This window comes from Cyprinus carpio, chromosome A9, assembly GCF_018340385.1.
Source record: "Cyprinus carpio isolate SPL01 chromosome A9, ASM1834038v1, whole genome shotgun sequence".
Classification (NCBI taxonomy): domain Eukaryota; kingdom Metazoa; phylum Chordata; class Actinopteri; order Cypriniformes; family Cyprinidae; genus Cyprinus; species Cyprinus carpio.
In genome coordinates, this window is record NC_056580.1 from 1,996,343 (window position 1) to 2,021,266 (window position 24,924).

The 24,924-nt window shown below is 37.6% G+C and overlaps 2 protein-coding genes across 6 annotated transcripts in view; both read right to left on the reverse strand.

Moving 5' to 3' along the window:
* tlk1a (tousled-like kinase 1a) overlaps positions 1-17,892 on the reverse strand; it is a 32,461-nt gene extending 14,569 nt beyond the window's left edge. For 2 of the 4 annotated variants that reach the window (XM_042763132.1, XM_042763130.1), the window contains exons 1-3: positions 17,606-17,882; positions 5,772-5,893; positions 4,174-4,245 (exon numbers count right to left, since the gene is read on the reverse strand). In XM_042763132.1, the coding sequence (XP_042619066.1) occupies positions 4,174-4,245; positions 5,772-5,893; positions 17,606-17,693 (282 nt within the window). In that variant the 5' untranslated portion in view covers positions 17,694-17,882. Of the gene's footprint in view, positions 1-4,173; positions 4,246-5,771; positions 5,894-17,514 lie in introns of all 4 variants that reach the window. The other 2 variants (XM_042763131.1, XM_042763133.1) reach the window with 2 other exon arrangements.
* A 1,972-nt stretch (positions 17,893-19,864) lies between these two features.
* The window catches only part of mettl8 (methyltransferase 8, methylcytidine), a 6,980-nt gene continuing 1,920 nt past the window's right edge, over positions 19,865-24,924 (reverse strand). Inside the window, exons 4-10 of one of the 2 annotated variants that reach the window (XM_042763135.1) lie at positions 23,554-23,819; positions 23,352-23,401; positions 22,977-23,037; positions 21,682-21,821; positions 20,657-20,766; positions 20,280-20,345; positions 19,865-20,139 (exon numbers count right to left, since the gene is read on the reverse strand). In XM_042763135.1, the coding sequence (XP_042619069.1) occupies positions 19,988-20,139; positions 20,280-20,345; positions 20,657-20,766; positions 21,682-21,821; positions 22,977-23,037; positions 23,352-23,401; positions 23,554-23,819 (845 nt within the window). In that variant the 3' untranslated portion in view covers positions 19,865-19,987. The remainder of the gene's footprint in view (positions 20,140-20,279; positions 20,346-20,656; positions 20,767-21,681; positions 21,822-22,976; positions 23,038-23,351; positions 23,402-23,553; positions 23,820-24,924) is intronic. The other variant, XM_019071805.2, reaches the window with a different exon arrangement.

Sequence of the window (24,924 nt, forward strand, 5' to 3'; positions counted from 1 at the left end):
TGGGAGACAGAAAAAGAAAAGAGAATAGGAAAGGAGAAGGAAAGGAAACAGAAAAACAAAAGAGGAAAACAGGAATACAAGCAGGATGCAGAAAATACAGGAAAAAGACAAAGAAAGGGAGAAATGAAAGTAAAAAGAAATATGATAGGATATGATAAGAAAAAGGGAAGGAAAGAGAAAAGGAAATGCAAAATGAAAAGAAAAGAAAAAGGAAAACAAAAGAGGAAATGATAAAGAAATGAAGGGAAAAGGATAAAGAATAATGAAATGAAAGGAAAAGGCAAATTATAGAATGGAAGAAAAGAAAGAAATAAAAGAAAGAAAGAAAGAAAGAAAGAAAATAGGAAAGGCTAAGGAACAAAAATGAAAAGGATAAGGAAAGGAAAAGGTAGAGGAGAGGAGGAACAGGGAGGTGTGTTTAGATGCGAGTGGGTCAGGAGCTGCAGACTTTAGGACTGAAGCTGCTGTTTATAATTAGCCCTCAGTGACAATGACAGAATGTCACGGTGGCCCTAACGAGCCGGCACAGCCTGATATTGATGTTCTGCACGCTCCACACTGGCACTTTTGGGTCACAACGGCCACAAGCTCAGAACAAGCAACACAAAGAAACCCGCTCGCCATCACAGAAAATCTACCACCGCTGTGATACAATTACTAATGAGACGCAAAGGCAAAATATAATATATATCTGTCAGTCGACATTTGATAGAAGCTACAGAGGAAGACACTTCCACACACGAAGCTTTCTGAAATACAAAGATTACATAATCTTTATTCCTGTCACTGAGAATGGAAATCCTTAATATATACATATATTCAAATCCATCATGAATATGTAAATCATCTGGCATTAAATGAGTCGTGTGCTTCAGGCTGCAGGTGTTGGAGGCTGTGATTAGCGTTCAGGGGATTATGGGTAATCTAGTGTAGGTAGTCTGAGGTGGGGCTGTAATGGAGGTTTTATGGGAAGTCTGACGGGTGTGTGTGTGTGAGTGTGTGTGGCGGCTCTAATCCAGTGGCAGTATGTGTGTGCATGTGTGTCTACACTATCTAGGTGTCTGACATCTGGCATAATAAGCAGCTCACAGCCACATGAGTGGAGTTTGTTCACTTTCTCTCTCCCTTCATAACTCGCTCATTGGCTTCCTCCTCCTCTCTTGCTCTGATTTATGTCACAGCAGGTGTGTTGTGCAGGGGGAAGGGAGGACAATTCTCCTTAGTATGATGCTTTGTGTGTGTGTGTGTGTGTGTGGGTGTGTGTGTGTGTGTGTGCGTGCGCGCACGGGTGCGTGTGTAGTGCTTTGCCTGCTGATGGTTTAACTATCGGGGGTTATGACAGATGCCAACCCAGCTTGAGTCTGCTACAAAACCTAAACACACACACAGTGACACAGCATCCTCTACAGAATGAGGCAGAAGCGCAGCCCTCGGCGCACACAGAACTAGAGCTTCATTACAGGGAACATTTCCCATCGGCCTGAGTCACACTCACACACCAGCACCAATTTCTCTGTAAAAAGAAAACACAGCAGAACGTCTCTGCGCCATCTGCTGAACTATGAACTGAGTTATTAACAACAGCTTTCATCAGGAATCAACCGTGAGCAGTTAGAAACGGAGCATCCATTACAGATCTCAGTTTGGCGCAAACGCTTCAGGGTACAATGACTCGTTTTACTGTTTATTTATTTCCTTGTCAGTCACAGTCCTTATGGATAAATATGTTTCCGCCACTAAATAAGAAATAAAACAAGGTCATTGTGACTTTTTATCTCAGAATTGCGAGATATGAACTCGCAATTGTGAGAAAAAAGAAAACCAAAATTGCAAGAAAAAACTATTTTGCGAGAATAGAGAAAACAGAATTGCGAGTTCATGACTTTATAGAAAAAAGTCAGAATTGTGAGATAAAAAGTCGCAATTACCTTTTTTTATTTATTATTTAGTGGCGGAATGACTAACTTCTTGCATGGTGAGAAGACACCTACAGATCAAATGCATACATGGACATCTTAATCCAGAAGGTTGATTCAAATCATCTATGTACTATGATGAATGAAGAAAGCCAATCTTTTGTGTGCGAGTATTCTGAATGAGTATTTCCAGGAGGGAGATCTCCTTTCTGGGAATTACCAAGATTAAAAGCTGTGCTGTTGCTCCTGTATGCCAGTAAGCAGTTATTTAACACAAATGCTTACTCAAAGTTCACTAATAAAAGATCTAAAAACAGAAAATGACCATCAGTAGACATTCTGACTTCTCTTAAAGTTAATTCACCCAAAAATGAAAACTCTGTCATCATTTGTTCACCCTCATGTTGTTCCAAACCCATAAGACTTTTATTTATCTTTGGAAGTCAATTGACGATATTCTTAATTAGTGAAAGCCACTCAATGTCCATCACTCATTAGTTAAAAATTACTCTAGAGAGCAGCTTTTTGCAAAATATATGCACTATATTATGTTAAATATATTTTTACTCAACCAAGTTGTCATTATTATTTAATGTGTTTGAAATGAGTTTTTACAGCCACTGTTTAAAGGTAGGGGTGCTCCGATTGACCGGCGGTCTCTAAAAAGGCAGATCTCATAAAACCGATCTCAAGCTGATGACGTGCCTGCCTTGAGAGGTTTAGCATGACATGCAGCGGCTCCGTCTCAGTCTCTGTCCAGCACGGGTGAAATAATTAGAATGCTTTAGGAGAAGTACAATTCATATTTCTTCATTAAATAACTGATAAAGTAATTTGAAAAAGTTTCTGAGACATAATTTCACAAACAGCGTGAATGAATCAGTGCATGCTCTCTTTCTCTCTCAAAATGCAAATGGCATCGCATCTGCACTATAAGTGAGCTGCACAGGAATTGTCACTTGCACTATCGTGCATCGTCACTAAAGTTTATAAATTTTTTTTTTTTTTTTTTAATTCTTGCCAGCGTTTAAACCATTCAACGCTCACACGCTTTCCTGGAGACCATGCCCTCATGCACACTTGCAGCTCACACACATAATGCCAGGCTCACATTACTCCGTTTGCAGTGCGTATATGCAGTGCATATTTTTCCGCGTTCATGTTAATGGATAAAAGCGTTCACAATGCACACACGGTTGCAGTCTGGCAGTGTTTAGGAGCAGTGCATCTGCAGCAGTGGAGAGATAGTTTCCACATCGAGTTTATTTTTTGCTGCGCTGCACGCACTGAATTAAAGTAAGAGTGCATTGTTTGCGGTAAATATGAACATGCATTGACACAAAAATGTAGTAATTACACCATAAATGCATATAATTAAAGTCTACTGTGTTTCACAACCAAAAAAACATTGTAAACACAAAAATACAGTGCATGATCAAACATTTAGGTGAGATAAATATATATTTTTGAAAAATGTCCCCCTCCACCCCTCAAATGAAAAAAAATAAATAAATAAAAAATCCTCTCACAAGAGTCTCCTAAGAGAGGAATTAATTTTCAGAAAAAAAATTCAGGCCCTGAATAAATGTCTAAATAATTCTACATGGTAAAAAGAAGGCTTTAAAAAGATCAGTATTGGTGATCGGATCGGCAGATACTGCTTTCTGTGATCGGCCTCAAAAATCCTGATCGGAGCACCCCTATTTAAAGGTTTACATTTCAACAACATACTGGAGTAGAAACAATTATATAATAAAAACTGCCTTATGTACAATTTAAATGCTTAAATAAACCTCTGTTTCTACCTGAGTGTTAATTATTTAGTGCATCTTTTATTTTAACAAAATCTGAGATATTTCTGTTTGTCCATTTCAACAATTTTGACACTTCATGAGTTCATGAAGACATCACATTTTTAGTTGCAGACTTTCAATAAAGGGACCAAAATCTGTCAATAAAATCCCTTCATTTTTGTTTTGAAGATGATCAAAAGTCTTGACATCAGGGTTGATTAAATATTTCATTTGGATGAGCTAATCCTTTAAATTGGCTAATAAATTATTGGCAGATGCTGTTAATCTTCAGGTTATCAAATATCAACTGATTAATCAGTCAGGGCGATAACATCAGTCAATCAATGTTATAAATCATGACATACGATTACTTCCCACTGAAAAGTCTGTTTGGAAATACGTCAGAGTATATAAGAGGTATCTGGTTTAAAGCTGTTTGTACAATCATGCAGAACTAAACTCACCTCTGACTCTTTATCACTGGAGGAGCCCAAGCTACCAAAACTGTGATTGGAGCAGTCGTTGTTTGTCAAGGTCTGCACAGGAGAAACACATTTACATGAGTCAATGCAGATGAGGTATTCATGCAGCAGGTGTTATGAATTAATTATATGACAACTTCAAGGAGAGGACAGTTGTATAAGCAAGACATCATCGCACAGCAGAAGAAAATTGTGTTCCAGTGTGAAGTCCACTGTAACCTGACATGAACCTCACGGTCAAAATGTCTTCCCTTTCAGAAAGCACAATTTCTTCAAAAAGCACTTCATGAAAGTAAGAAGACTTTGAGCCTCTTCCATCAAACTGGCTGTGTCGGAAACCACAAGAAATCAAGCGGCACCCAGAGGCAGGAATCCACGTCTGAACCCAGTGTTTGTGTAACATCCTGTTAGGGCTGCGCAACTGAAATACATATGGCTCAGTCTGATTTTCAAATAAATACAAATCAGAGATTTGCAAAGGCTGCAGTTTAATTGAATAAATATATGAATGAAAATATGTGTTGCTTTGAGGTCTCCCTGTGGTTTTCTGTCAAATTAAAAGTAGGGATGCACAATATTATCGGAACGTTATCAAAATCAGCCGATAATTGCTTAAAATTTACCTGAATGATAAGATTCACAATTTAATAATAAATAAATATATATGCAGATTTATTCATTAATGTGTAATATGTATTTTTATTTTCAAACAGATTATGAAAACTTAAATACAAGGAGCTCTGACAGATTTTCAGAATTTGTACAACTCTTTTGCTTTAGACCATCTACAAATGTTAAATATTCTTATAAAATGTTAAGGATTGCTTTATAGTTATTTTCAAAGCTTTCAATGCACTCTCATTATAAAAGAACTTCATTGCTTATTTAATTCTCAAAATTAAATCTTCAAAAATCAATAATCAAAATTAAATATAATACAAAAAGAATCTAAAAACATTACAAAAAATCCAAAATCACCAAACAAAAGGAAATATATCGGTATCGGTCAAAATGAGTTATTTACCACAGATAAATTAGTTAAACATCGTATATCGGCAACAATCCAATATTGTGCATTCCTAATTAAAAGTTAGTTTAACATTTGAAAATGAAGAAATAAAGGCAGCCATAAATATTAGTATTATAATTTTACAGCTGTAATTAAAAAAAACTTAATTATATTAATTATACTCAAAATTATTAAATTTTTTATCAACTTTTTATTTTACAGTGTAATATTATAAAAGTAGTCTTATTGTTTTTTTCTTAGTGATATTTATATTTTAATTTAGTGATCCTAATAATAATAGTATTATTAAAATATCCCACAATCCTGTGTGTGCAGTTTGGTGAATAGAATTGGTTTCTGAAGAAACAGCTGAAAAAAGCCCATTTATAAATATAACTCTTTTTCTTACTACTGTTCCTACCAAAGAAATATAGAAACCAAAGCATAACCTTTGCTTCAATTGGTTCTAGATCATAACTGAAATGGTGGCATTCATTCAAAATCGCTACCTTCTATTTCAGACACAGCCACTGTTTGCAAGCTTGTGTGTTTGATAAACTCAGCCACTAACTTTGGTTCCTCCGCTAGCGCTGCCAGTGCTGCCCGCTGTGTTGCCACTGACCCCGCCCAGAAATCTGGCCTCCAGCAACTCCTGCCGGCGCGGGTCCAAACTGTGCAGCTCCTCCATAGCACCTGAGTGATAACACACATACACATATAGGTCACTCTAAACGTGTTTCAGCCCTGGAAAATAGGGCTGCATGATAAATCGAAATCACGATTAGGCAGAAGTTGCCTTTGTCATGCGTATCTTTCAGTGAAGCACGGTTCTGTAATCAGCAGTAAATCTCCATCTGAAGGCCAGAGAGCGCTCTTGGTCTGAAACTCGAAATATGCCCCCCAGAAGAATCCCATTAAATAAAGGGATACTCCACCTAATAAACAGAAGATTTAAAGGGATACTCCAGCTCAAAATGAAAATTCTGTCATTAACCACTTACCCCAATGTCGTTCCAAACCCGTAAAAGCTTTGTTCATCTTCGGAAAACAATTTAAGATATTTTGGATGAAAACCGGGAGGCCTGTGACTGTCCCATAGACTGCCAAGTAACTTATACTGTCAAGGTCCAGAAAAGTATGAAAGACATTGTCAGAATAGTCCATCTGCCATCCGTGGTCCAACCGTAACGTTATGAAATGACAAGAATACTTTTTGTACATGAATAAAACAAAAATAATGACTTTATTCAACACGTACGCTCTTCTGTGTTAGCCGCGCCACAAGGATGTGCTGTTTTCGTTCAAAATAAAGAGAGACAGAGGAGACGAATTGTTGAATAAAGTTGTTATATATCTGCCTTCAAAACACCCGGCAAAAGAGTCGCATGATAATGTGCGGTCATCACTACGACACAGCCTTTACGGCATTGGTTTTGGCTTTTGTTCACACAGAGCTCGTTCCGAGACTTAACCCGGCTATGTCACTAGGCCCCCATCCCGGGATGTGTTTGCGTCCACACAGAAGGCGATCCAGCAATTTTCCGGGACCAACGTGCAGTGTGAAAGGGGCTATTGATTCAACATGACTAATAAACACATGACTACAACAATATATGGTTTATCTGAGTTCTTATAATTATAATTTTCATTATAATAAAGTATATCTATAATGCAATGCTAATTGACAGCCTTTATCACCACTTAGAATACTATGACATATGTTGCATGCCTTATTCTGTGTAAGAATCATCTCACAGAAGGATTTATTTCAAACACTCGACTGACGTTATGAGTTTGGCGTAAAAACATGTTATTAAATGTGGTATTTTCGTGTGCTTTCAGAAGGAGCGGCATCTACTACTATACAGAGCCGTAGTTCACTGAGAAGCAATGCAAACAGCTGTCGTTATCACGAAAGATTTCTTCGATTTCATAATCGTACGATTATATCATCTGTGATTTTTTTGCGCAGCTTGTCAGAGAACTACGGCTCCATGTAGTAAATGCTGCTCCTTCTGAAAGCATGTGATGGAGATTTACTATTAATCACAGAACCGGTTTTACTGACAAGATGTGCATGACAATCGCATTCGATTAATCGTGCAGCCCTACTGGAAAATGCTTTGCTTGTACTCCCTTTATATAGGTAGACAGGAAAAAAAGCACATGCTGTCATATCTAACAGTCTCCTGGGTCATGTGCTCACAAACACAGGTACAGCATTCCCCAGAGCTTACATAGATCACAAACAGGTGAAACATCAGGACCTGTGTCTTACAATCAGAGATAGGGATGTAACGATAAACCGCGAGCCAATTGAAAATCGATTCAAATATGTGATGATTCAAATCTGTTGAGATGCTAAACAAATCGCGGTTCAGTTAGGAGTAGGAGTTTATATGAATGTGTGTCTGAGGGGAACTTACTGTCTTTAGAAAAGTTTAGATGGTATTTTTTTATTTTCATTTTGCCTCTGTATAAAGCATATTAAAGTTCATAAGTGCAGCGCTGCTTTGTTTACAGCAGAAACCAAGGAAACGCTTTAAGCTCCACCTGCTGGCAGAGAGTGAAACTGCGTCTCGTTCAGCTCGTCTGCTGTTTCGGTTTCATGCAGATATTTTTTATTTATAGTTTCACAAAACTGAAGTCAAACCATTCTGTTTTTGCTTCAAATTTCGAAATTATACAATCTAATTTAGTTTAAAAACTGCTCATGTTGCATGTATGCAGCATCTTTGTTTGGATCATGATTAAAATGCAGTGGTTGCCTCTAATTTTAAAAGGAAAGAGCACAGACAAAGCCCTATTTTGTTTATATGAAGAGATTTTTTTATTTGTGTTACTTATTTGATTTGTGGCTTGTTTTAAAAATTCATTTTACTTTTGTTATTTACATCTACATTATATTTAAATTTTGTTATTTAGCAGATGCTTTTATCCAAAGTGACTTACAAATGAGGACAACATAAGCAATCAAAACTAAACAAAAGTGCTATATTAGTATATTATTATAGTGTTATATTTCAATTTCACAAAGAAACGCGCAGCATACTCCTCCTGGTTGGCATACTTTAAGAATATTAACTATGAAAAAAAAACAAATTACTACAGAAAATATTTAAAAATAAGTCAAAAATAAAAAGGTTGCATTAAAATGATGCTGTGACTCTCTGCCATGTCAACAGACTGTGTCGTGTCTTGTTTTGAACTTTTCCAATGTTCATTATCAGATCTTCCTCTTTTTAAGCATTTTAAACACATCACTACGTCCATACTTGTCTTTCCATCTGATCTTTTATGCTTATCTCACACAAAAACTGGGCTGTATTCATGAAACATGAGCAAAAGGAATGTGCCAATTGGCTAATTCATAAACCTATTTATAAATTGTTGCACTCAATTCTAAGAAATTTTTTATACATTTTCTATTTTGATACTTCAAATGTCATGAAAATGAAAAAGAAAAAAAGGATTGAACACAAATAAATGTGGTGTCACATGACACAGAATAACACAGAATGACAGAATCAAACACCTGTCCAAATGTTGTTCCCATTAAAGCTTAGTTTCTCTGTAATGTTCAAGTGTGTGTTAAATATATTTGCACTTCAATCACAGTGAAATGGCCTAACAAACCATTTTTTATTGAATGAATATTTGTATGATCCCATTAACTTCACGCAGCATGCAGTTGCATGAGCCAAGTTGATTGGGGCAGTTTTCTCAGCCACGTCAAACTGCAGCTGTCTTGAGTGTCTGCTAAAGGGTGCCTTAAAGATTGCTGCTAGGCTCCTGTTATTACACATACACCATTTTATTTTTAAAAAGACTAATTGAATGGAAACAGGCTTTGTTCATAACAGAACGGCAAAAATTAGCAAAAACTTTGCTTATGATAATGAAAAATAAATTTAACCAGACGAGTCAAAACTTTTTAGAGGTAGTGCATGTGCGAATGGTTTAACACATGAATCAGACAGAAATATAACCTTCCAGTGTTTCATTGTCAGTCCATACAGGAGCAGTCTGAGAGAGCATGCAAGTTAACATGCAGTGAGGAAACGCTGCAGAACACCCAGCACAAGCACATTAAAACTGACATTTGAACAAAAATACCATTGTTCGCATGATTACCGTCTCTGCACAGCCACCCCATCCCTCTTAACCACCTCTCCCTCTGTTTTTCCTTCAATCACTCACTTCCTCCTGCTTTTCTCACCGTCCTTCATCCTCTGAGCTCTCTATCGGCCCCTGTGTCGCTGTGAGGGTTCTCTGGGCGTTCTCGTCCGGTTAAGCTCCTAGGGGCTCACCCTGCTGTCATTATCTCTCTCTAATGAGTCGCCATTGCGGCTCTACTCCTAGCACAGTTACCGCAGCTCAGTGCAGGAATCACAGAGGAGCTCTACCACAGGAAAACACACATATACTACTGAGAGTAGTCCGTAACACTATGAGGTGAAACATATTGTTGTTACCTTTTTAACATGATCAACTTTCACAAGCTGTTTGTCTTCATTTTAAACAGTATGTCTGTTCATTTGAAATAGTTGCTTATAAAACCGACCTGTCCAGTAATTAACCAGAAACCACTACAGTACAGACAGTATTAATATTAGTGGCCAAACAATGAGATCTTCTTAATTGTAACAACATCATAGCACTCTGTGTTACATTACCAGTCTTAGATAACAACTTCATGTGTCCACACATCAACCACAAACTAGGAAAATAAACAGCGTTTCATTCCCTCCACTGGGAGTCATCTAAACCCTAGAGTCTTTCTTGCACACCAACAGAGCTGCCCAAAACAATACCACACAGGCTCCATACAAGAATTCACCTCCAATAATTGGCTTCATATGACAGAATTGCTCAGAAAAAAGTAGGACCAGCTAATTCAGAGAGTGCAATGTCAAATTAAGCATGAAGTGACTGACGCCACTGACATATATTCACACTGATCAACGACTCTCTTTTGGAGTAATGCTGCTGGATCGAACCACACACAGACAGAGAATCTGATGCCACACTCCTCCACCGGTGGGTGACCACACAAACATTCAGCTTTTCTCTCCTTCTCTAGGAACAACAAAGCTAGAACACACAAATATAATGAGAGAAAAACAAACACCCCTGAGATAGACAGGATTACATCAGGGACATTTGGACACAGGATTATGGGTAGTGTCACAAACTAAAAGTTAAACACATATGAATGACAAGAAGTGTATACTGTGTAATACTGGTAATGGCTTTATAACACTGCTACACATTGTAACTAGGGATGTAACCATTCACTCAACTTACGATTCGATTTCGTTTCACGATTTTGATTTCACGATTCGATTCACAATTTATTCTTTTTTTTCTTTTTTTACAAAATGAGATTTAAGACCAATTATAAATTAAATGTGTCCTTTAATTATTGCTTGGACAAAATGCATTTCTTTGTGAAACTGAAATATAACAGTATAATAATATACTAATATAGCTTAGCAATTGCATATTATTGCTCTTTTGTTGGTTTTGATTGCTTCTATTTTCTTCATTTGTAAGTCGCTTTGGATAAAAACGTCTGCTAAATAACAAAATTTAAATATAATGTAAATGTAAATAAAAACTAAATTGAAATATTAAAACAAGCCCCAAATCAAATAAATAATACAAATAAAAGAAATCTCTTCATATAAATAAAATAGGGCTTTGTCTGTGCTCTTTCCTTTTAAAATTAGAGGCAACCACTAAAACCTAATCATGATCAACTTAAAGATTCTGCATACATGCAACATGAGCAGTTTTTAATTAAAAATAGATTGTTTAATTTTGAAATATGAAGCAAAAACAGAATGGTCTGACTTCAGTTTTGTGAAACTATTAATAAAAAATATCTGCATGAAACAGAAACAGCAGACGAGCTGAACGAGATGCAGATTCACTCTCTGCCAGCAGGTGGAGCTTAAAGCGTTTCCTTGGTCTCGGCTGTAAACAAAGCAGCGCTGCACTTATGAACTTTAACATGCATTATACAGAGGCAAGATGAAAAGAATTATTACCATCTGAACTATTCTAAAGACAGTAAGTTCCCCTCAGACACACATTCATATAAACTCCTCCCCTAACTGAACCGCAATGTGTTTAGCATCTCAACAGATTTGAATCATCACATATTTGAATCGATTTTCAACCGGCTCACAGTTAATCATTACATCCCTAAATCCCCTGTACTAGTACTGCTTTAACTACTTATACGGACCTGCTCTGCAGTGACAAAGAGCCGTGATGCTCAGACAGATACATGAAGAAACCTGAGAAATGTCATGTCACACAATGAGATTGAGACAACATTTGGACCCGCAAACCCCACACTAGTGAGAAAAAAAAAATCCTGTAAAATGACCATAAAAATGGTAATTTAAACAACTTCAGTTACAAATAATACAAGTTTTAATGGAAAAACTTATTTTAACTTGAGTGCAGTGTTTTTAAAATAGAATATCATCAAAAAGATACTACTTAAAAAATTAGCACAATAAACAAATAAGAACAAAGCCAATCATACTAAATTAAAATTTTGCAAAGCCAGCCAATCAGATTAAAGCTTATGATTCTGAGGAAACTTTCCGTGTGGAATATGCATCAGATATTCCATGATATTCCATGGCTGTGGTGCCTGAGGCTCAGACCATCAAGCAGAAGTTTACATACAGATCTTAAAACAATGTCTACAAGGACTAATGTTGCCCACAGTACAAATGTGTTTTATGATGCTTGTTCATAGAGTTTATGTTTAAACAGCAACAATAAAACATTTATTGCTACTGTGTAAATGATAACCGTTCTGGAGAGACTCCCACCCACTCAGACACTAAATTGAATGAGAGCTGACGCAGACAGCATTAGTACCGCTTACTTCATAAATATGAGAGAATATTTAATCAGTGTCACTTAAACAGTGAGAAAACAACTTTGTGACACTGCGGCACCATGTTACAAAGACAAAGAACATATCAATCATAATCCTAACACACAGTTTCAGACTGTCATATTTCTTTTAAACATGCAGTGGCCTCAATAAGCAAGAACAAGTCACATTTTAAAAATGTCTGAATGTTATTGCATTAGTTATAAAAGACCAATTGAAGGCAGTGCAAAGAAGCTTTAAGTAACATTTCACAAAGTGGTTTCTCATGTTTGTAATGTTAAATAAATATACTGCTCAAAATAAAGAAGAAAAAAAAAATGTAACACTGTAGTCAAATGTTAGCAGATCATATTGATCAGGGATTTCTAAACTCAGTCCTGGAGGGCCGGTGTCCTGCAGAGTTTAACTCCAGCTTGCCTGGATGTTTCTAGTATGCCAAGACTTTACTTAGCTGGTTGAGGTGTATTTAATTAGGTTTGGAGCTAAACTCTGCAGCACACTGGCCCTCCTGGAGACCCCTGATGTTGATAGTTAATGTGAACGACACCTATGTGAACTTGAGGAAAACTGCTGCCTATTTCTAGGAAGTCCAGAGGTATAAAGGCTGTGTAATGAGTTAATAATCAGTAGGGCTGGGTAAAAAAAAAAAAAAAAATTGATTTCTCGATTTTAATCAATTCTCATTTTTATGAAACCATACCAATTCATAAATCCCAAGAATCAATTAGTCTAGCCTGTCAGATATTGAACGGAACATTGTAGCGCGCCTCCCATCTTATAAATTGCAATAAGCTTTGTGATTTGTTACTTCTGATACGAAACAAAGTCTCAGATTTCAAATTCTGTCCATTTTATTACAATATTCAAATATTAAATGCCGTTTTGGCATGGTTTAATGTGGAGTGACCGATCGCTGCAGCGCCTCGGTTAGAAGTGGCAGTGTGTAGTGATCGTCTCCTCCACTTTAATAGCATGAAATAAACATGAATGAACATCCGAAGGTTTGTTAAAAGAAAGAGCACAAGATACCGAAATCTGTATTCTGTCTAGTGGTCGACCGATATCACCAAGGCCGATATATCGGCCGATATTTGGTATTTTGCAAATATCGGCATCAGCTGATAAGGTTTTCTGCTTGGCCAATGTGTTTGAGGCAGGACTTTTATTTTGACGGCGCTGAGAGCAGCTGCAGCTGAGCACACAGTGCTCACACTCTCCCTATTGTTCGCCATCGTCATTAACAGTTCTGTCTAATAATCAGATATAACAGTTAAACAAAGGAATTAATGTATACAAAAAGTATTATAACGATTGCTTTTATATTATTAGTAATAGGCAAACATTATAATACTTTCCCGTTTGCCGTCAGCATTAAGCAAAAACGCATTTATATAATTTAAACAAATCTTAGAATGATTAATGAACATTTAATAATCACAAACCTTGCAAACTTAGTCGAATCCAGCTGTGAGATCTTGTGAAGTGTGCATCTGTATCCAGCATGATCGCGTGTTCTATGTGTGACGGTCGGTCTGTGTGAAGTGAATGCTTTAAACATTAAACTAGTGATTTCAAATTATGCTGCGCTTTATGCATTTGCCCACCATCACATTCATATTCATGTCATTTTCTCTGTGTGCTGTATGAAATATGAGTGTTACCCTGGCTTTATTTGAAACAATGCACAAAATACTGGGTGCCCTGTTGGTTACAGTGTTTACTTCCTTTTTTAATTATATTTTTATTAAATAATTATTTATTTGTGAAAAATACTTTGTCATCTTTTTATTTTAAACATTTTTTTTAATCCATTGTCAAATATTTTCAAATTTCTTAAATATGAATTAAAATTGTAAAAAAAAAAAAAAAAAAAAAAAAAATATCGGCTTTATATCGGCCCTCTGCTTTCCAAGATATCGGTTGACCACTAATCCTGTCTCATGTAAATCGCTCAAACAGTGTTTCAAACACAGAGAGAAGACAATAGCTTGTAAACAATGTGTCATGTAACTTCACATTTACCTCAGAAAAAACACAGGCTATTCAGTGATCAAACTCGTTAGTCAGCTAGAAAAATTAACTCTAGAGAGGAGCATTTAGCTAAATATTCCCCATAACATATATTCATTTAAAAATCATTTACAGTTAATCTATATTTAATAATATTTGAATAAATCCGTCAAGTTTTTGTGACAACCACCATTTAAATGTTTATATTAAAAAAAATGAATTGGAGAAGTAATATAATTATGTCAGAGTTAGTATTCTAACTTTTATATTACAAAAACTTTCTTGAGTATATTTTAAGTGTTTGAATACAAATCAGCAAATTTCGACATTCCAAAAATATTATTGACTCTCCGGTATATTTTACAGCATTAGAGGAAATTTGCCATGTCCTGTACCTGATATACATCCAAAATAATTGATACTGAATCGAATCGAATCACAAGCTCGTGAAGGATAATCGAATCGAATTGTGAAATCTGTGTCAAAACCCAGCCCTAATAATAATAATGGCTGAATCAGAATTTTAATCCCTTTAAATATACACCTTATATCTGGGGTCCTCAACTCTGGACCTCGAGATCCACTTTCCTGCAGAGTTTTGCTCCAACCTTGATCAAACTTGCCAGCTAGTAACTTTCTAGCAATCCTGAAGACCTTGATGAGATGTTCAGGTGTGTCTGATGCGAGCCGGAGCTAAACTCTGCTGGGAAGTGGACCTGGACTCCTGCCTTATTGACCTGACTGAGCCTGATACAAATGAAGATTTAATCCAAATGAAAAGTGGTGGTAGATCTCTTAAATATTGAAAAAAAAATAAAAAAAACAATCCTGCCAGAAAAGCTTTTTTGTCATCAAGGCAAGAACATTAAATATCTCACTGCTTCTGAACAAAGTGATTGACTCAGTGTATGCATTAAAGTTTTGATCGAGATATGTAATGCATGTGGTAAATGAAACTGTCTTTAAAAGTTCAGGGTACAAATAAACCGTACTTTCTGAATGCAGAGCCACGGTGGGTTCTTTCGGACTGACAAATGTGACGTTCATTCAAATGATTTTAGTTGGAATAAAATACACTAATAAAATTAAATAAAATATTGCAACTACAATTAACTATCACACAAAAAACATAACCAACAAAATTATCAACAAAATTCAAACATCACACAAACAACAAAACAAACAACATAATTAAGATCAACATGAATTTCCTTTTGCAGCTACGTTTAAGCAGACACCCCTACAGCTCGGAAAGCCCGAGGTCTTGCCCCTAAAAGTATGTGGAAAACATTATTGGCCCACCGATTTAATTTACTGGAAACGACTGAATAAGAACAAAGATTGAGTCTTCCAAAGAGTTGCTTACTGTTGAAACAGTTCAGTTATAATTCTAACTGAATTTACTGATTCCTAAAGAAAGAATTAAGTAACGCCGATGCAGTTTTTTTTTTTCTGTTCATTATTGTAAAACTGATTTGAAGCATTATAACTGCTTCAAAGTGACTATCACTATCAGTCAGCTCTGCATTTCAGCTGTGAATTGTGTGTTACTGTTAAACACATATTGTGTAGTGAACAGGACTAAAACAACAGCATAAAAGCAGCGAACACTGCATGAAGCTCTCTGGCGGTGTAGTGTCCGGCTGCAGTCTTTTAACCAGGCTTATCCCTCTCTCTCTGGAGGACCAAGAGCCAACATGGATGCCCGGCACATTCCCACTGACACAAAATGGCAGTGCAAAGATCAGTGGTGTTATCAGGCCAGGACAGGACCGCAGGGGAGCTTTATCATTAGAGTTCGTAATGGAGAGCAGGTGAGGCTATTCTGAGCAGCCTCAGACTCAGTGGATGTGTTTCAAGAGTGCTAAATAATCCATTTATACTTCAAAAACAACCCATCTGGGAGACACCGCTACAGTAAACAGATGCGGCTTAACAGCATCACCCAGACTCGATAAATTACATTTCAATTACATCCAAGACCGAAAACAACATCATTCAAACACAAAACTGTGTAAAGGACGGCACTAGGATAGTTAACACTCAATTCTCCCTCTTGCTCTTTGTGCTTTACACACTCTCTGGTGAAGAGGCATCATTTTCTTGACATTCTGCACGGGTCGGCTGCTCTCAGGCCCCTGCACACGCACCCGGGTGAACCCTTACAACGCAGGGATGTCATTTTAGCTCACAGTGTCCACCTGTTTCTGACACATACTTACGCTGTCAATCAAAACCACCTACTTTGGGTTTTACTCCTTAACTTTCACCGTGCTGTGTGTGTATGATTGACTTATGTGTTTATTTATTATTAAAGACACATATACACACGTCAATAAAAAAACAAGTTTTAAATATTAGCCTATTGTGTAATATCTCAATCAGCTCTTCGTGTCCTCAGATTTTCACCACGGTGCTTGTTTGCGATCTCTGTTCTTGCAGTTAAACAACTCTGTAGAGGCTCACACCTAAACATCTCCCCTGGAGGAATATCACTCGTCTTTAGTCGCTTTGCAATGAAAACATCACACACAGAAGCACCAGCAGCATGATCTCCTTTCGAGGCATGCTGACAGACACACACAGTAGTGTTAGGATGCAGTGCTCGGTGACAGGAGGAAAGGTCAGATGTGTGCACTGACACAAGCTGACAACTGGCCAACAACTCCAGTAATATCCTAAATGCCTTATGTGTGGAAGTGGACGACACCTTAACACGGGCGCAATGCCAAACATACACCCATTACAGCAAGACCAAGCCCAAACTGAGAGAATAACAACACCTCGGTGTGACTCTGTGTGTGTTTGAGAGATTCAGCATGCTTTAACACACACACACACACGTGTGCATGCAAACATGCACTGCAATAAAAAGCTAGCGTCCAATCAGTTAAATAAAAAAAGTTAATACAACACACGACAGAAAACAATTGCCATCATGAGCCACCAGAGCCTCCAAGTCACCGAAACCTCAAATCTTCCGTCGAAAGCTTCAAACGCAATATCAAGAATCACATGCATGCTCTAAAACAGTAAACTATCACTTGACGTTCTCTACATGTCTTATTTTGACTTGTTTGAGCTCGTGCTGAGCAGCTGCACTGTAGTACAGTACGCGCTAACGATGCTAATTAGCCCAAAGCTAAAATGCTAAGCGCTAGTCTCACCTGAATTAGGTTTCCGTGCTAACCAGCAGAAAGGCTACAACGCTAGCACGTTAGCCAGTCAGATACTACTTTTATTAGTTTTGACAGAACAAGCTAGGCTCGGGCTTAAAGCTAAAATGCTAACATGCCTGTGAGCCGATACCGAGCTAGCAGATTAGCTAGAATGCTAACCCCATACTGTAACTCGCAACCCAAGTCGGTCGAGTGATTCTAACCTGCTTTTAACTCAGCTGGAGGCACCGTCCGCCAAAGCCCTTCTACTGTCCGAAGCTAGACACATATGGGAATAAAACGAGCACACTTTACCTTCTTTGGCTGGTGCGAGCGGCGCACTGTGCGCGAGGGAGGAAGATGGCGCCCCCTCCAAACTTCCACTGCTACTTTGCGCACTCATCCAGCCGCTTTAGAGACCCAGAGAGCAAAACATCAATCAGCTGTCCACGCAAACGACATCAGACACAATGTGGGAGGTTAAGTGAATGATGATTTTGTTTTTCATCGGGGGAGGAGGGGTTGTCAACACTTGGGACAGACACACAAACCTTCATCGCCCTCTGCAGTGCGTCTGAAGCGCGTGCCGCTGAAGATGAACTCAACACACGAAGCCGCTCGCTTCACACACTATCGCGATACTTGACTCTCGTCCCGCGAAAACGAGATGATGGGAGAGACTTCGGGGGCCACTCAGAAATTACTTTCCCTTCAGTCTAAACATCATTTCCATCACACACACACACACACACACACACACACACACACACACACACACACACACACACACACACACACACAGGTTCACTATTCTTGTGGGGACTCTCCATAGGCGTAATGGTTTTTATACTGTACAATCTATTTTCTATGGCCCTACACCTAAACCTACCCCTTACAGAAAACATTCTGTATTTTTACAATCTCAAAAAAAATAATTTTGTATGATTTATAAGCACCTGTACCCACGGTGACACAAGTCCCCATGAGTTGGTGTGTATTCAGGTTTAAGTCCCCAGCTGTGTAGAAAAAAACATGCACACACACACAAACACACACACACACACACACACACACACACACACACACACACACACACACACACCACACACACACACACAGACACAGACACAGACACACACAGACAGAAAGACACACAGAGAAAGAGACACACACACACACACACAGACACACACAGACACACACAGAGAGAAACACACACACACACACACACAGAGACACACAGACTCACACACACACACACACACACACACACACACACACACACACACACAGACACACAGACAGACACACACAGACACACACAAACACACAGATACACACACACACACACACATACACACACACAGACACACACACACACACACACACAGACACACACACACACACACACACAGAAGACACACACACACACACACACACACACACACACACACAGACACAGACACACACAGACAGAGACACACACACAGAGACACACACAGAGACACACACACACACAGAGACACACACACACACACACACACACACACACACACACACACACAGAGACCCACAGACACACAGACACACACAGACACAGACACACACACACACACACACACACACACACACAAACACAAACACAGACACAAACACACACACAGACACAGACACAGACACACACACACACAGACACACACAGACACACACAGACACACACACACAGACACACACACACAGAGACACACACACACAAACACACACTATCAAAAAATACACATACGAACACACACACACACACACACACACAGTTATGCCTATGGTAAACATATGGCTAAATATCAGACACTTCCCATGTGATCTCATGCAGTGTAATTTATAAATACAATGACTTGTACTGTGCATAAGATACACATCTTATAATCATTATGACTGTGGGGTATATTTGTGAAATACATGTCAAATAAACATTTTTTAAACAAATTTATTTCTCGGTAAATCAAATAGCCACTGCAAACATATAAACATTACAAATAAAAACATAAATAGACCACATCACAAACTATTCAATAAAAGCCTGAGCAAATACATGTTTGTAAAATAAGCATCATAACATCTGTGAGGATGGACAGTTCACATATTTTGTTCTGACAAATCCCAAAAATAGTATAGCAGTACACAAAATGATCTTGAGGAGAAAAAAAACTAAAAAACATCTTTTTAGTGATTAAATAATATTATTAGTGATGGGCAATGTTAAAATAATGTATGTGTGTACTGTGTATATATATTTAATTTATATATAATTTATATAATTATATGAATATAAATATATACATGTAAATACATGTAAATATTTTCAAAATATACACTGCATGTGTGTGTGTATTTACATATATTTAATATATAAACAATATATTTTTCTTAAATATATACTGTGTGTGTATTTATATATACATAATAAATATACACAGTACACACACACATACATTATGAATGTTTCTTTAATTAAACTACTGTTAACTTTCAATAATGTTAATTCACTCAACTACCTAAAAACGCAATACAAGACAATGCATTCGTTATCATTTATTGAAACCTAACAAAGGCAAATAGTGGCACATACAAATGTTATCTCCATCAGTTGCTATACTTGAAGTCTATCACATAAAATCTTTGGCCCAGTTCTTTGAGAGCTCAGTCTGAAATCAGAGAAGGCTTCCTGTATTTGCTTTGCACCCACACTCTGTGCATCACAACCTTCTTTCCTCTGTTTACCTGCAGTCTTCTGTCTTCCAGATTCTGAAGCTCCTCCAGACCAGCATCAGAAAACAAACGATGAACCTCATCTGCAAAGAGATCAGCATGTTCAGCATGAACGGCAGGCCTTTATACGAGCCAAAAATGGGAAGGAATTCAAAAATGATATGGAAGGAATTTAACAACAACAACAACAACAACATCTAAAAATCTGCTGAAACGGTTCTACCTTTTGTGAAGAAATACACACAGGTTCCATCCTGCCGCGTATAGAAGTTTTCAGACAAACACTGTCCTGTAGGAAGGGGTCATGCATGGTTATACAAGAGTAGATCAATCAAGTTTCAACAGAACACAATATTAGGACTGTCATGAGATTAAAATAAAAATAATGAATCTGTTGTTTTCTGAGAGGCACAAGAGACAAAATGCTAATGAGCGTGAGAGTAATAAAAGTGTACCGTACGCACTTATACCATGTAACTGAACATGCATTTTACACAGAATACACAAATAAGGGTCTCTGTATCTAGGGTTTCCCAGCGGACACATGACTAATGAAGTGAAGAGACTGACCCAGAGCTTAATGGATCAAGAGACGGTCACCTTTTTTAAATCTAAGCTGTGCCAGATCATATCTGCCATAGTCTCTGAACAGCATAATGCCTCCCTGCTTCAGGAATCCAGCCAAAGACGTCACCACATCTTGAGCTCTGCTGAAGGAAATCAAAAAAAGGCTTAGAGGTGTTTTAAGCAGATTCATATTTTATTAATAACAGAGATGCTATAAAGCTATGTGGCATCATATATATATATTACTGTGTCTGGATTGTTTCAATAATGTCAGATATGTTCCCTGTAGGGGTTCATCCATAAGTTATCACCAAGTAAACCCGATCCAGATTCTTCAGCCCATGGTAACTAATAAGTGCACTTTAAATAGCTCAAACAAACACTCCAGATACAGTACTGAACATTTGAAGGAATGTATAAAACTTTATGATTTATCTGTGAATCTGATGAGGAAACATCAGTTCAAAACATCTCAGAGTAAGAAGAGAGGCTAGAGACACTGTAATACGAACAAAAGAGACGAGACGCTGGTCTGTTAGTACAAGTGCAGACAATCTGAGCTTACTCAAGGGCTTTTTTCACATTGAACAACTCATAAATACTCCAGAGCTGTGGCAAAATATGTAAACTGACCATCTCAGGCACTCAGTTTTCCATAACACTGCTAAAGAGCTGTCAGGATCATGTTTATGTTTGGAGATGTCTTACATAACTTCTGAAGCTACAATGTTGGTCCCGATATAACAATCGTATCCAATTATATCCACTGAATCCAAGAGAAATGAGTCTAAGAATGAACTTCATCATGTTTATACATAAACCTATGGACTGGCCTGATGGTGAGTTTGTATAATCACACTTCTAAATATTAGGTAATAATAGGTAATAATAATAATAATAGGTGAATTTGAGTGAAGGACACAACAGCAGGATGAAGTGGGAATGGCTGCTATAAGCGAGGACTCGGACAAATAAACAGACTCTAATGTCAGGTGCATGCTGGGCAAGTGTGTTACAGTGTGCACATAATGAATGTGTGTGTGTGTGACCTTTATTACCGTGCTGGGTGGATGGCAGAGAGCACAAAGACCACCAGAATAATGTCCAGACTCTCGGGGGGGAAGGGAAACGGGGACCTCGTGTCACAAATGTCCCGCACAAATGCATGACACACTGCAGGGTCATAGTCTGGGTGCTCCTGCAAGCCGAAAACATCCACAACTGTCCTCAAAGGACTGCAGCTTTTGTCAAGCATTTTAGATTTTGCCTTCATGGAATTACACTGCAAACATTTTATCATACTAATACAATTAACAAATGTTACGAGTGCCATTCATTTTAATACGAAAGCTGTTGACACTTTAATTACATAAGTGACATGGGAATTGCTTTAATTACATTTTAAATACACTAAATTAAATTACTTATAATAATTATTTATTTTACTTAAAAAAAAGCATATAAATAAAGCCTAGGAAATGAATGAAATTTTATTAAAATTATAACTAGCATAAATTCAATTTAATACTTCCAGATATTGTATATATTCAATTACACATTTTTAAGCAGTGAGAAATGCTGTTTAATAACTTGTTTTAACAAAAAATAAATAAATATGAAAATACTTATCAGTCATCTTAGTTTCTTTAAGCTTGTATGGCTGCATATAATTTATTAAAAATACAGTAAAACAGTAATTTTGTGAATTATTATTATTACAATAAAAATAAATAATTTTCTTTTTGAATATATTTTAAAGAGTACTTTATTCCTTCCATTACTCCAGTCTTCAAGACACATTTCTTTATTATTATCAGTGTTGAAAACCTATTAATATTTTTTGTGGAAACTGTGAAATTCAAGAACAGGATATATATATACTGTATATATATATATATATATATATATGACTAAGACCAACACTCAAGCAACACGGTTATGACTCTTGCACAGGCAAACTCAATTTCTTCACAAAATGTAAAAATATTAGTTAATGAGAACAGTTATTAAAAGTAGAACGAGTTTTTACTCAAAATCAAGCATATACTGATGGAATTGAGATGCCGCTGTCGGCATGCTGTGGATGTCACTTCCCCCACGATTCAATATGTTCTGCTGTTGGCATTTGATGAAGGTCTCTATATACCAAAAAGCATCAAGCACCAGGAGACTCCCAGCCAAACTCCCACACGACTGATCAGCTGTCATTAATATGAATGGAGAACAGGATATGTTTCCCTCCCCATCTTTATCCATTCTCAAAGGCTCTGGCTAATGTAAATCTGGGATGTGTGTGGGCTCTGTTTGATGTAAAGGTGGCACTGAGAAGCAGAGACATGTGACTGTCATTTACCTGGATGAGCTCAACAGCTTGAGATGAGAAGTCACAGCAGTACAGAAACGCCTTACTCCCCCTAGAGATACACAAATACATAACTGATCAATCTGAAAGCAGGTGACGGTGATATACTACTAATTTACTGACGAGATGCTCATGACAATCGAATGTGATTAATTGCACAGCCCTATAACAAAGAATATAATTTACATGTAGCGCATCAATTCTGCATGTTATGTAAGATTCTCTCACTCCTCTATTTTCTTTACTGACTGAAAATGTTTAAATAGTGCATGCTTTTTGTCCTTTGCTAGGGTAACTGACAGACAAACTTTCTCTTATCACTAATAATGAGATTTTTCCTCTGAGGAAATGAGGTTTTGCTCTTACCTGATGGTGCTGATGATGGGAAACACACTGTTACCTGCACCACAGCCCACCTGCATGAAACACACAAACCAAATCAGCGCAAAACAAGGCAATACTACAGCTTAAGAATCCCAAATCTAAAATTATTTAACACACCACAAATGATTATGTATACATGCAATAAATAAATAGTTCTTGAGTGATTGAACCGAGGCTGTAACACCTCTAGTATCCTGAAAGCAGCATGCTGTCCAGGGAATGTGTCCATATGACTGGTTAATGTACAGGAACCGCAGGGCTGCTGCTTTTCTCTGTTCCCAGACTCTGAGCGCGAGTCCTGCTCCAGCTCCGGGCGGCACAAGCCTGCGGTGTCTGGAGGGAGAAGCTCTGGGAATTCAGTGAAGAGCCAAGTTCGGTTTCTGAAGAACTTCCTCTGGTGCATCTCATAAAATCGGTCCCAATATTTATAAGCTTCTCCGTCATATTTGGCTGATGGGAGAGAAAACAACAAGATACAAGCTGGCAACCATTAATAGCTGGCATGTTTTAACATATACAGTGGGTATAGAAAAGAATCACCCCCCTTTAAAATGAAATGAAGACTCGTGGTTATTATTTTAATTTTTTTTATGACATGTTGGTGTCATATCTTTCACTTGGATGTCATAAGTTGCACTGATTAAATACATCTGGATAAAACAAAAACTGTGTCCATATTCATTTCAGGCTGCAAAGCAACAAAATGGGATTATTATTTTCTATACCCACTGTACAGGTGCATCTCAATGAACTATAATGTCGTGGAAAAGTTCATTTATTTCAGTAATTCAACTCAAATTGTGAAACTTGTGTATTAAATAAATTCAGTGCACACAGACTGAAGTAGTTTAAGTTTTGGTTCTTTTAATTGTGATGATTTTGGCTCACATTCAACAAAAACCCACCAATTCACTATCTCAACAAATTAGAATACTTCATAAGACCAATAAAAAAAAACATTTTTAGTGAATAGTTGGCCTTCTGTAAAGTATGTTCATTTACTGTACATGTACTCAGTACTTGGTAGGGGCTCCTTTTGCTTTAATTACTGCCTCAGTTCGGCGTGGCATGGAGGTGATCAGTTTGTGGCACTGCTGAGGTGGTATGGAAGCCCAGGTTTTTTGACAGTGGCCTTCAGCTCATTTGCATTGTTTGGACTCTTGTTTCTCATTTTCCTCTTGACAATACCCCATAGATTCTCTCTGGGGTTCAGCTCTGGTGAGTTTGCTGGCCAGTCAAGCACACTAACACCATGGTCATTTAACCAACTTTTGGTGCTTTTGGCAGTGTGGGCAGGTGCCAAATCCTGCTGGAAAATGAAATCAGCATCTTCAAAAAGCTGGTCAGCAGAAGGAAGCATGAAGTGCTCCAAGATTTCTTGGTAAACGGGTGCAGTGACTTTGGTTTCCTAAAAAACACAATGGACCAACACCAGCAGATGACACTGCACCCCAAATCATCACAGACTGTGGAAAACTTAACACTGGACTTCAAGCAACTTGGGCTATGAGCTTCTCCTCCACCCTTCCTCCAGACTCTAGGACCTTGTTTCCAA